The 13,395-nt window shown below is 33.8% G+C and overlaps 1 protein-coding gene across 1 annotated transcript; it reads left to right on the top strand.

Annotated features, from left to right (window-relative positions):
* Positions 1-2,892: 2,892 nt before the first annotated feature.
* Positions 2,893-6,113, top strand: LOC111054857. Its single transcript, XM_039430462.1, has 2 exons — positions 2,893-2,904; positions 5,389-6,113. Exons 1-2 carry the CDS (start codon positions 2,898-2,900, stop codon positions 6,096-6,098), a joined length of 717 nt encoding a protein of 238 aa, XP_039286396.1. The 5' UTR covers positions 2,893-2,897; the 3' UTR covers positions 6,099-6,113.
* Positions 6,114-13,395: the final 7,282 nt, after the last annotated feature.

Below are 13,395 nucleotides of genomic sequence, written 5' to 3'. Positions count from 1 at the left end.
GCAGGAATAATAGAAATTCACTAGCAAGGATGAAAACTGAAGAATTATGCAGTAACCATCAGAACTAGCAAATCGCATCATGAATTATCCTTCAAATATTCTTTAGCAGGAATAGGATAGATCTATCTGGAAATGTCTCAGATTGCAGAACCGAGAATGTTGATGCATCAATCAAGAATAACTAATAATAAGAAGCAAAAATGTACTTCACTAACAAAAGTGAAGCTTCTCGATTTCGCCAGTAAGCGCTAGAACATGCATGTGATTATCACTTTAGAATAGCTTTCAGCATAAATTAGCAGGGTTGAGTGAGTTGATGCGCTGTCGCCCTTGTAAATGCCGGGGAATCGAGCGCGTCTGCTTTGCAGCCCTACTTACAGTGATTGGCCACGGTGGTGTCGGATGGTGTTACATAACAGAGCACTCGGAGCAGTGCAAGCATTCGATACAAATTTTTCGGCCAAATGAACGGGAAAAGTGTGTGGCAGACAGAGACAGCCAGTTCAAAGTACTTACTTAGCGTTGTTGTGAAAAACGTCTGACTGTGCATTAGTGACTGGCTTAGCTTTAAAAGTAGCAACAGACCAATACTGCTTCATATATAACAACACAATTCAAATTATTGTTGAAGTTCTTGATGAATTCTGGAGAAAATTATGCAGTCAACTTAAAAAATATCCATTGACTGGACTGCATTACGAGCCACGAAACATATTCCAGACTATGAAATGAGACAATTAGTAATTATATATTTCCAATAACAACTTGCATAATCATTCTCAAGACCTTCATTCTCCTTGTAACAATTATAGTGATATTTCCATTCCATCAAGATGGAATTCATTTTGTGATTCCTGCAAGGCTCTCCTCTGTTGAATTCGGAGAACCCAGAGCTTAGAAGCTTCTTAGATGATCACATTTTTCAAAGTGAGCTTGGGCTAGTGAATAGAGCCCTTGCTCGGCCTCCTTGAGGTGGCAGGTACGATTCCAGATATTACCAAAGATTCCAGTCAGGTTTTTTACAGTCAAGTAGTATGCCAGTGTGAACTTAGAAGAGCATTTCCTAGAAGTACATCCAAAATTGACAGTTCTGGATGCAGAATCGATAGTTCTACAGTTCCTGAAGATTTATAACGATAGTTCCATTGAAATAGTCGAAATAAATGAATTTGAAAAAATGCTCTTCCAAGTTCCACTAGAAAAATGTATTTTTGTCAGCAGAACACAGAGAAATGCTTTAAGATCCTCGAATATGAGAGTTCTAGGCAGAGGAGGTCATCCTGAATCCAGAACAGCTGAGTTCCAATTGATAAATTCAATAGATAAATTTTTATGGCTATTTGAAATTCAAAAAACGAGATAATTCACGTTTTCACCAGAAGAACACAGAATTCAAATATTTGAGAGGTGGAAATCATAGTTCTAGGCAGAGGAGGTCATCCTGAATCCAAAACAGCTGAGTTCCAATTGATAAATTCAATAGATAAATTTTTATGGCTATTTGAAATTCAAAATACGAGATAATTCACGTTTTCACCAGAAGAACACAGAATTCAATATTTGAGAGGTGGATATTATAGCTCTATCAACTGCCACAAGTCCCATATCTGTAAAAGTTACAGGAGCTCCGCCCCATCTATGCAAAGTTTGATTCTAGATCTCCAATTATCAGGCTTCAGATACAATATAATCGAAAAAAATTAAGTGTAAAAGATTAAGCATGAAAAATCTCTACAATTAATGTTCAGTAACATTTTCGCCTAAAATTGAAAATAAGCTCGAAATCCGAGAAAATTGTATTATTCAAATGCAAACTTAATGAGAGAGGCAACTGTTGATTCTAACCGCCTTGTGTGTCTCCAGCGTAAGGCCCGTTGCAAAGTAAACCCACGCTGAATTGGATTGAATTGAATTTAATGCCAAAATTACAAAAAAAATATTTCTACAATATAATTACAAGAGTATATAATACGAATAGACATTGATTGCAACTTGAGTACAACAATATTATCAATGTAATATTTGGCACTGCCAACATAAGAAACCTTGTGTGTTGGCAGTGAGTTGCAGTTCACTTATTCTGCTTCAAGTACTTAATATACAATTCAAATTTAATAAATTTAAAGAAAGTATTACACCAATTTACAAAAATCGCAAATGCTTGAAAAGGAAAAAACAAAACTTAAGAATACTACATATCATATTATGGTGAAGTGATAATCCAATTAATTATTGTGACGTCTTGAGGCTATCATGGCAGTTAATCTTCCACAAAGTAAAAATAAATACAATAAAACTAAACTCCTGTGAGATGACGTGGGACAGTTACATACCTGATTGAAGAAACTGAACCTGTAAACCGAAAAAAATTGAAAAATCGCGCACGGTTTCTAGTAAAAATACGGTAATGCTTGTTGGGTACAATATTATACTTCATACTACTAGTCTAAAGAATATATTCTGCTCAATCCAATATTCTACATTTAAGTAAATTACGTGAGATTTTTATCTATAAATCTTTTGGAATCTTATTGATAATGTAGCTACAATAATATGTAAATTGGTGCCTGCATATGGTTAGCTTGATGAGTTCTGTGTTGAATCTATTGTTGGGACGTGTATTATGGGGTGAAATGTGTGTAGCAAAAATTCTTATTCTCAAAAATGCTTGATTTATTCTTATTAATATAGAGTTTTATAGTTTTATATATTCATATAATTATGTCTTAATGTCGGGACCTTAAATTCAAGAAAAATTTCCCTACTAGGATAGAGTCGTGGCCTTCCTGATGCTGCTCTTATAATAATATGTTTTTGTAGGATAAACAATTTTTTAAAATTCGTATCATATGCAGCTCCCCATACTTCATTAATGTATTGAAATAGTGATTGAGCATATGCAAAGTAAATTTTTCGTATTATGTCTATGTTTTTTTATTTTATGTATTATTTAAATAATGTTAATTAGATATTTCAGCTTTGATCATAAATAATCAATGTGCTAGTTCCATTTAATATATTATGTTGATCTAATAGTAAACCCAGATATTTAATTGTTTGCACCCTTTCTAATGTTTTATGAACTTCTGTATTATCTGTAGTGTTTTCATTGCGATTATTTGCTGTTTCTATTGTAAGACTTGAATCTGTTGCTGATTGTCTGGTTATATTGGGTAAAAAAGTGATGTACTTAGTTTTGTCAGCATTTAAAGTCAAGCGGTCAATGGTCTTGCGGCCATTTTTAACCGTAATTAGGTTTATATTTGCTATATTAAAGGTTCTTCCCAGCTTTTGCAACTGACGATCAATACAGTATCATCTGCAAAAGACAGAGTGGTGCAATCTTGTAGGTTTATTTTAAGTAGGTCATTCACATACAACAGAAAAAAGAATTAGTGATAACAACAAACCTTGAGGCAAGCCGAAACCTGATGACCATGGAGATGTAGGTATTGTCTACGTTCAGTTAAGTATGAGGCAAATAAATCATTTGCTACGCCTCTAATTCTAGTCCTATTTGATCTGTCCAATAATATATTGTGAGGTATGGTATCAAAAGCCTTTGATAGATCCTTGAATACTGCAAGAGTTTTTCTATTGTTATTGAAATTGTCAGAAATTATTTTATTCAAGTGGATGACAGCATCTTTAGTAGACTTATTTTTTGAAAACCAAACTGCTTTTTATCTATTATATTTTATTTTTCCAAAAAACTCATAATTCTGTTTTCAAATTTTTTCCCAAAATTTTAGAAGGTTACTTATTAAGCTTATTGGTCTATAATTCTCTGTTTTTTTTTAATTTGCGGATTTAGGTATTGGGATGATTCTTGCTTCTCTGAATTTTTTGGGAAGTAACCTTTATTTAAATATTTTTTGAATATATGTTCTAAGGATCAGTTATGTATCGAGCAATTTTTCCTATGAAAGGTCCTGTAAGGTTATCGGGTCCAGGTGTATATTTATTTTTTAACTTATTTATAATTGTCAATATTTCGTTTGAGTTTGTGGGGTTGAGAAAGATAGTGTGCTGCCATGAATTAGATAGCGAGTGTGGAACTGGGATATCATCAACATTTACTGCTATTCTTTTGGCAAATGATACACCCACATTAGCAAAGTAATCGTTAAGTATATTTGCATCTAGGCTTATTTCTTTGTGTTTTTCTACGTTTCAAGCAGCTCGTTAATGTATTCCCAAGTTTTCTTGGCATTATTCCTTTGATCATCGAACTTCTCATTAAAATAATCTATTTTTGCTTTTTTCATTAAATTATTCAAAGTATTTCGGTAGCTCTTATATCGGGTTTGCAATTCAATATTGTTCGGTTGTCGAGAGAGTTTCCTGTGAAGCTTGTATCTTTCTGGGATTGCATTGACTAGACTGGGTGCTATCCATTTTTTTACTGGTTTATTTTTTCACTTAGTCTTATTGTTTTTGTAACAATTTGATCGATATTGTCGGTGCTGTAAACATCAGACCAGTTTTCAATCTGTAAGTCAGCTATCCGTCAAAATCAGTTACAGTTTTTGTCTATAATTTCTCTGCTACCGCGTTATTTTTCATGGTTCCACTCAAGTGCAGCGAAATACTATAGTGATCTGTTATATTAGTTCTAATAATCACGCCACGCTGCAGGTCTCTATTGTTTCCCCCCTCCTTAAAAAAATATGTGGTCTATGCAGGTACCAGTGAATAGTAGACTTAAGATGCGCGTGAACACTAGCGTCAGTTGATTAATTTTGAAATTAATACGGTACATCATGTTATAGATTACAACGAGTATCACTCGTTTACTTACGAGTATAATGGAAATTTTCATAATGGCAAGGAAAGTTGTTTGAGTGCGCCACACCAGATTTTTTTGATTCGGCAGAGGTTGAAGGAAACCAACTGCACAAACCTGACTTTTGTACCCCTATTTAAAAAATACGAAGGCCTACCGGTAATCAAAAAGTATTTAGATTTTATATTATGAAAATTACGGCTTGCTAGGCTGGTTGATTGAAATAACTGGCAACAACTCAGCTAGCTGGTTGACTGATGTTTTTGCTTTGCATATTAGCGTGTTGATGATATTGATGGGGTAAATCGGTAAAACCGATTGTTAGACTGCGACTTTGGCTAGTTGTTGATTTGTCTCCAATTAGACCTTCCAAGTAGAATTCAAGAGGATTTTTATTATTCAACCAAAGCTTATGAAAGATAAATTATTGATATAAAAATATTATTATCAAATAGAAATCTATTTTACTACAATTCTATTTTGTAAGAATTATTTTCAAAATATCATAACTTATTACATTATGAAAAAATTTCAATGGAAGTATTGTAATAGGCTACTTACAATATCATTAGATAATACAATCGACATTTTTTTTGTTTCAGAAATGTATGAAAATGGAAGTAGAAGTGTCATTATAGAGAGCAGCAATGGATATTCCTTGAGTGGAGTTCAGACAAAAAAATGCATTCTGATCAGTGGTATCATACTGGGCTTTCCTGGATTCGAGAATATCCTCCTTGAATTTGTTTCAAAACCTCATCTCTCCCCCCAAGATAAAGTTTCAATATTCAATAGAAACATGGAAGAATCGTTAAGCTCGTTGAAATTGAATGATAGTGAGCATTATTTGAAAGTAGATTCTATTATATTCTCCGACATAGTATACCAAACGTTGAAAGAAAATTCATTTGATCGGTTCTTCGATATCAGGACTGTAGAGAAAGACTTGAATGATGACGCTGGTCTACTGTTCATGATGTGCTCGACGTTCGTCGTATTAAAAGAGAGACACAATACCGAAAACAAACGGAGTGGTAGAGTTTCAAGTTCTGTAAATGATTTTCTTAGGAGTACCTCAAACACCCAACTACACCAAGGGATGGACGTTGTAGTGGAGTATTCGCCTTTTGTCGCTTCGTCTTTACTCAATTCATGGTCGACTGGTATCATAAGTCAGGTTTATGGAGAGGATAGTTGCATATTTGTTACCGATGTACATCTAACAACACAAGGATCAACAGGAGCACCTGTCTACAGGTTTGTTAATCAAAGTTTAATTCTTCTTTTGATTCTTACAGTTATTCTTAAGTAGCTTGAACAGATATTTTGAAATAACCTATTAAAAAAATAAATGCTTTGTATCTATCTTTTTTATATTAATTCAATGCAAATAGGCTATATATATTATTCATTACAAGTACCTATCTATTGTTGTGTAGTAATGAAGGTGATATTGTGCTTGAGTGAGCTATGGGAAGGATGATTATGAGAGATGCGCGGTCGGTTCTGAACCACTGGCAAGGAGTTTTAAACGTATGATATTTAACGGAGTAGAGATTCCCAAGTGCTCATCTACCCTATGCGAAACTAATCTCAGCAATAAAGATCTCATTCCTATTTCTAAGCGAATCAAGGCGTGCGACTACAGCCGCACTATATTGACGGCTTCAGTCTACTACTGTATATTATTTTAGTCTATAATATTATAATGTCGACTTTATCTAATAAAATTCACTAAACTATAAACTTGAGTGTTAATGGGAAATGACATTGGGTAATACGGCAAGGCAGAACATCCAAAAGGATCTCTCTGCCGATAAAAGCCATATTAATAAATAAATAAACCTTGGAAGTAATTCAAGTGATAAAAAGTAAATGCGTATGGCTTTTGTTGGTGGGGAGTCCCTTGCGGGAAGGTCCCACCGCCTGAATATATAATTTAAGCCGTCAATGGGCCTTACAACTGTCATACTTCAGCCGGGACCGACAGTTTAACGTGCCCATCCGATAACACGGGAGTGATCTGGTTAAAAAACTTTGGGTATTGAGAGGGTTTGAACCCGGGATCTCTATGCTGCTACGCAGGCACTCTATCCACTAGACCACGGATCACTCCATGCAAGTGATGATGATAGGCTACTCACAATTTGAAGAAAATATGAACAGGAAATTTGAATGTGTACTGGAATGACGATTTTCAAATAAATTCGGTAGAAAATAAAAAATAAAAAAATATATAGAAATAATACAGTCAATTTATTCATGGAAAAGGGGGTGTGTTTGCAATTTATATTGATTTTCCAGTTTTCAGCTATTTTCGCCAAATCCTGTAATCGGACAGAAACATTCACTCTTGCCTTTTTTCAGATTATACCATTCTGAATTAAATAACATCATTCGGAACTCTCTATCTTTAATGAGTTACAATTTTCAAAAAATGAGTGAAGTTCCAAAGCAATCAGACATGGAGAAGTATTAATGTATGCAGACGATACTGATCTGATTGTTGGACATAGTAATTTGAAAGTGGCAGAGAAATTAATCCAGTTTGATTACAACATAATTCTGAGATGGTCCAATGACAGGAATCTCTTAATTAACAAAAAAACTGTACTGATGCCTTTCAAATCTCCTTATCCAAGATATGCAACGTAAATCCGATTGTATTAAGTCATGATTGTCATTGCCTTTATACAAATGCTTCTGAAATCTGTAACTTTAGTGAATAGTACAGCTCTTACTTTAATAGTAATAGTACTAGCTCTAACTTTAGTGAATAGTACAGGTTACCTTTGCATCATAATTGGTAGTACTTTGAGATGTTATTATCCGCACATTGACTAAATGCACAATGACTAAAACTTCAAGAACTACCAGTTATAAACTATTCACATTCATATATGCACCTAGGTGTCAACTAATATTGTCTCACAATATGTATAAACTATTTTATTTATACCTACAAACTATAAATGCTCTGTCGGCTTTTGTCGGGTCTTTTCCGGCTATACTCGGGTTTTCTCGAGTTTCTTCGGCTATACTCGGCTTTTGTCGAGGTAGCCATGTTCCACGCTACCGTGGGTTCACTTTGAGTTGACAGTAATCCACTTGTCAGATGATTGATTATGAAAAATCCTATAGGAATGGTTTACAAAACGTCCACGGCGTGGGTTACTTTTCGTGGATTAGCGTGGGTCTACTTTGCGGCGGGCCTTAATCTGCTTCAAACCTTAAATGAACTTGTTTTCGGGACCAAGTTTCGCGTATTTCGTCACATATCTTGAAAATTACTGTAGCTACAGGTCTGGAAACGGTTTTGTTCAATTTTTCAGTTCATTCTACATGAAGTACGCTAAATTGTACATCTTAATTAACAGCCAACAAATACCCGTAGGCTTTGTTTCAGCAGGGGCACAGACGATATCTTCCATCCTGTATAACTTGGTAACCAAGCATTTTCGGACCTATGTTAATTAGAACGATTTTTCTTCTTTTGATGTGAGGAATCACGCCCTGACTTATGGGCACCTTTTTTCAGAACACTCTGTATATGCCTATAATATGTAGAAAAGCCATAATTTAATTTTAAAAATTGGATTCAGAATATTTTTATAGTATTATAGTAACTTCATTACATAGACTAATATACGAACATCAGATGATAGCAGTGAAATTTGTGATAGGCCTGTATGGTCCTCAGTAGTGCTGATCATATCAGCATCGGAATATCTTCCATAAAAATCAATTCATTTGAATGAGATTCAACATCAGCAGTTGCGCAGCTCATAAGAGGCAGTCATAATTAACAAATTATTCCGCTCACCAGTACGGTAAAGAGAAATATTTTAGATTAATGATACAGATGTGAGATGACAGGTTATTGATTCCTGGTTTTACATGCCTTGCACTTTTACCTTAGGTGAGGAAAGTAGTGCTTTTCAAAAAATATTAAGGTACTCCAATTTCTGAATTTCTTTACGTTTCAAGGTCCCCTAAGTCCAAAAAAATGTGTGCGTGTGTGTGTGTGTGCCTGTGTGTGTGTGTGTGTGTGTGTGTGGTGTGTGTGTGTGTGTGTGTGTGTGTGTGTGTATGGGTGTATGTAGCCTATGTCTGTGCACACGATATCTTATCTCCCAATTAACGGAATGACTTGGAATTTGGAACTTAAGGTAGACTATAAGGATCCGACACGAACAATTTCGATCAAATGCAATTCAAGATGGCGGCTAAAATGGCGAAAATTATGTTACAAACCGGGTTTTTCGCGATTTTCTCAAAAACGGCTCCAACGATTTTGATCAAATTTATACCTAAAACAGTCATTGATAAGCTCTATCAACTGCCACAAGTCCCATATCTGTAAAAGTTACAGGAGCTCCGCCCCATCTATGCAAAGTTTGATTCTAGATCTCCAATTATCAGGCTTCAGATACAATATAATCGAAAAAAATTAAGTGTAAAAGATTAAGCATGAAAAATCTCTACAATTAATGTTCAGTAACATTTTCGCCTAAAATTGAAAATAAGCTCGAAATCCGAGAAAATTGTATTATTCAAATGCAAACTTAATGAGAGAGGCAACTGTTGATTCTAACCGCCTTGTGTGTCTCCAGCGTAAGGCCCGTTGCAAAGTAAACCCACGCTGAATTGGATTGAATTGAATTTAATGCCAAAATTACAAAAAAAATATTTCTACAATATAATTACAAGAGTATATAATACGAATAGACATTGATTGCAACTTGAGTACAACAATATTATCAATGTAATATTTGGCACTGCCAACATAAGAAACCTTGTGTGTTGGCAGTGAGTTGCAGTTCACTTATTCTGCTTCAAGTACTTAATATACAATTCAAATTTAATAAATTTAAAGAAAGTATTACACCAATTTACAAAAATCGCAAATGTTTGAAAAGGAAAAAAAACAAAACTTAAGAATACTACATATCATATTATGGTGAAGTGATAATCCAATTAATTATTGTGACGTCTTGAGGCTATCATGGCAGTTAATCTTCCACAAAGTAAAAATAAATACAATAAAACTAAACTCCTGTGAGATGACGTGGGACAGTTACATACCTGATTGAAGAAACTGAACCTGTAAACCGAAAAAAATTGAAAAATCGCGCACGGTTTCTAGTAAAAATACGGTAATGCTTGTTGGGTACAATATTATACTTCATACTACTAGTCTAAAGAATATATTCTGCTCAATCCAATATTCTACATTTAAGTAAATTACGTGAGATTTTTATCTATAAAATCTTTTGGAATCTTATTGATAATGTAGCTACAATAATATGTAAATTGGTGCCTGCATATGGTTAGCTTGATGAGTTCTGTGTTGAATCTATTGTTGGGACGTGTATTATGGGGTGAAATGTGTGTAGCAAAAATTCTTATTCTCAAAAATGCTTGATTTATTCTTATTAATATAGAGTTTTATAGTTTTATATATTCATATAATTATGTCTTAATGTCGGGACCTTAAATTCAAGAAAAATTTCCCTACTAGGATAGAGTCGTGGCCTTCCTGATGCTGCTCTTATAATAATATGTTTTTGTAGGATAAACTATTTTTTAAAATTCGTATCATATGCAGCTCCCCATACTTCATTAATGTATTGAAATAGTGATTGAGCATATGCAAAGTAAATTTTTCGTATTATGTCTATGTTTTTTTATTTTATGTATTATTTAAATAATGTTAATTAGATATTTCAGCTTTGATCATAAATAATCAATGTGCTAGTTCCATTTAATATATTATGTTGATCTAATAGTAAACCCAGATATTTAATTGTTTGCACCCTTTCTAATGTTTTATGAACTTCTGTATTATCTGTAGTGTTTTCATTGCGATTATTTGCTGTTTCTATTGTAAGACTTGAATCTGTTGCTGATTGTCTGGTTATATTGGGTAAAAAAGTGATGTACTTAGTTTTGTCAGCATTTAAAGTCAAGCGGTCAATGGTCTTGCGGCCATTTTTAACCGTAATTAGGTTTATATTTGCTATATTAAAGGTTCTTCCCAGCTTTTGCAACTGACGATCAATACAGTATCATCTGCAAAAGACAGAGTGGTGCAATCTTGTAGGTTTATTTTAAGTAGGTCATTCACATACAACAGAAAAAAGAATTAGTGATAACAACAAACCTTGAGGCAAGCCGAAACCTGATGACCATGGAGATGTAGGTATTGTCTACGTTCAGTTAAGTATGAGGCAAATAAATCATTTGCTACGCCTCTAATTCTAGTCCTATTTGATCTGTCCAATAATATATTGTGAGGTATGGTATCAAAAGCCTTTGATAGATCCTTGAATACTGCAAGAGTTTTTCTATTGTTATTGAAATTGTCAGAAATTATTTTATTCAAGTGGATGACAGCATCTTTAGTAGACTTATTTTTTGAAAACCAAACTGCTTTTTATCTATTATATTTTATTTTTCCAAAAAACTCATAATTCTGTTTTCAAATTTTTTCCCAAAATTTTAGAAGGTTACTTATTAAGCTTATTGGTCTATAATTCTCTGTTTTTTTTTTAATTTGCGGATTTAGGTATTGGGATGATTCTTGCTTCTCTGAATTTTTTGGGAAGTAACCTTTATTTAAATATTTTTTGAATATATGTTCTAAGGATCAGTTATGTATCGAGCAATTTTTCCTATGAAAGGTCCTGTAAGGTTATCGGGTCCAGGTGTATATTTGTTTTTTAACTTATTTATAATTGTCAATATTTCGTTTGAGTTTGTGGGGTTGAGAAAGATAGTGTGCTGCCATGAATTAGATAGCGAGTGTGGAACTGGGATATCATCAACATTTACTGCTATTCTTTTGGCAAATGATACACCCACATTAGCAAAGTAATCGTTAAGTATATTTGCATCTAGGCTTATTTCTTTTGTGTTTTTCTACGTTTCAAGCAGCTCGTTAATGTATTCCCAAGTTTTCTTGGCATTATTCCTTTGATCATCGAACTTCTCATTAAAATAATCTATTTTTGCTTTTTTCATTAAATTATTCAAAGTATTTCGGTAGCTCTTATATCGGGTTTGCAATTCAATATTGTTCGGTTGTCGAGAGAGTTTCCTGTGAAGCTTGTATCTTTCTGGGATTGCATTGACTAGACTGGGTGCTATCCATTTTTTTACTGGTTTATTTTTTCACTTAGTCTTATTGTTTTTGTAACAATTTGATCGATATTGTCGGTGCTGTAAACATCAGACCAGTTTTCAATCTGTAAGTCAGCTATCCGTCAAAATCAGTTACAGTTTTTGTCTATAATTTCTCTGCTACCGCGTTATTTTTCATGGTTCCACTCAAGTGCAGCGAAATACTATAGTGATCTGTTATATTAGCTCTAATAATCACGCCACGCTGCAGGTCTCTATTGTTTCCCCCCTCCTTAAAAAATATGTGGTCTATGCAGGTACCAGTAAATAGTAGACTTAAGATGCGCGTGAACACTAGCGTCAGTTGATTAATTTTGAAATTAATACGGTACATCATGTTATAGATTACAACGAGTATCACTCGTTTACTTACGAGTATAATGGAAATTTTCATAATGGCAAGGAAAGTTGTGTGAGTGCGCCACACCAGATTTTTTTGATTCGGCAGAGGTTGAAGGAAACCAACTGCACAAACCTGACTTTTGTACCCCTATTTAAAAAATACGAAGGCCTACCGGTAATCAAAAAGTATTTAGATTTTATATTATGAAAATTACGGCTTGCCAGGCTGGTTGATTGAAATAACTGGCAACAACTCAGCAACTCAGCTGGTTGACTGATGTTTTTGCTTTGCATATTAGCGATTAGCGTGTTGATGATATTCAAGGGGTAAATCGGTAAAACCGATTGTTAGACTGCGACTTTGGCTAGTTGTTGATTTGTCTCCAATTAGACCTTCTAAGTAGAATTCAAGAGGATTTTTATTATTCAACCAAAGCTTATGAAAGATAAATTATTGATATAAAAATATTATTATCAAATAGAAATCTATTTTACTACAATTCTATTTTGTAAGAATTATTTTCAAAATATCATAACTTATTACATTATGAAAAAATTTCAATGGAAGTATTGTAATAGGCTACTTACAATATCATTAGATAATACAATCGACATTTTTTTTTTGTTTCAGAAATGTATGAAAATGGAAGTAGAAGTGTCATTATAGAGAGCAGCAATGGATATTCCTTGAGTGGAGTTCAGACAAAAAAATGCATTCTGATCAGTGGTATCATACTGGGCTTTCCTGGATTCGAGAATATCCTCCTTGAATTTGTTTCAAAACCTCATCTCTCCCCCAAGATAAAGTTTCAATATTCAATAGAAACATGGAAGAATCGTTAAGCTCGTTGAAATTGAATGATAGTGAGCATTATTTGAAAGTAGATTCTATTATATTCTCCGATATAGTATACCAAACGTTGAAAGAAAATTCATTTGATCGGTTCTTCGATATCAGGACTGTAGAGAAAGACTTGAATGATGACGCTGGTCTACTGTTCATGATGTGCTCGACGTTCGTCGTATTAAAAGAGAGACACAATACCGAAAACAAACGGAGTGGTAGAGTTTCAAGTTCTGTAAAT

This window comes from Nilaparvata lugens, chromosome 6 (assembly GCF_014356525.2).
Source record: "Nilaparvata lugens isolate BPH chromosome 6, ASM1435652v1, whole genome shotgun sequence".
Classification (NCBI taxonomy): domain Eukaryota; kingdom Metazoa; phylum Arthropoda; class Insecta; order Hemiptera; family Delphacidae; genus Nilaparvata; species Nilaparvata lugens.
Note: the sequence above shows the minus strand (reverse complement) of the source record. Positions and strands in the feature narration are given on the sequence as shown.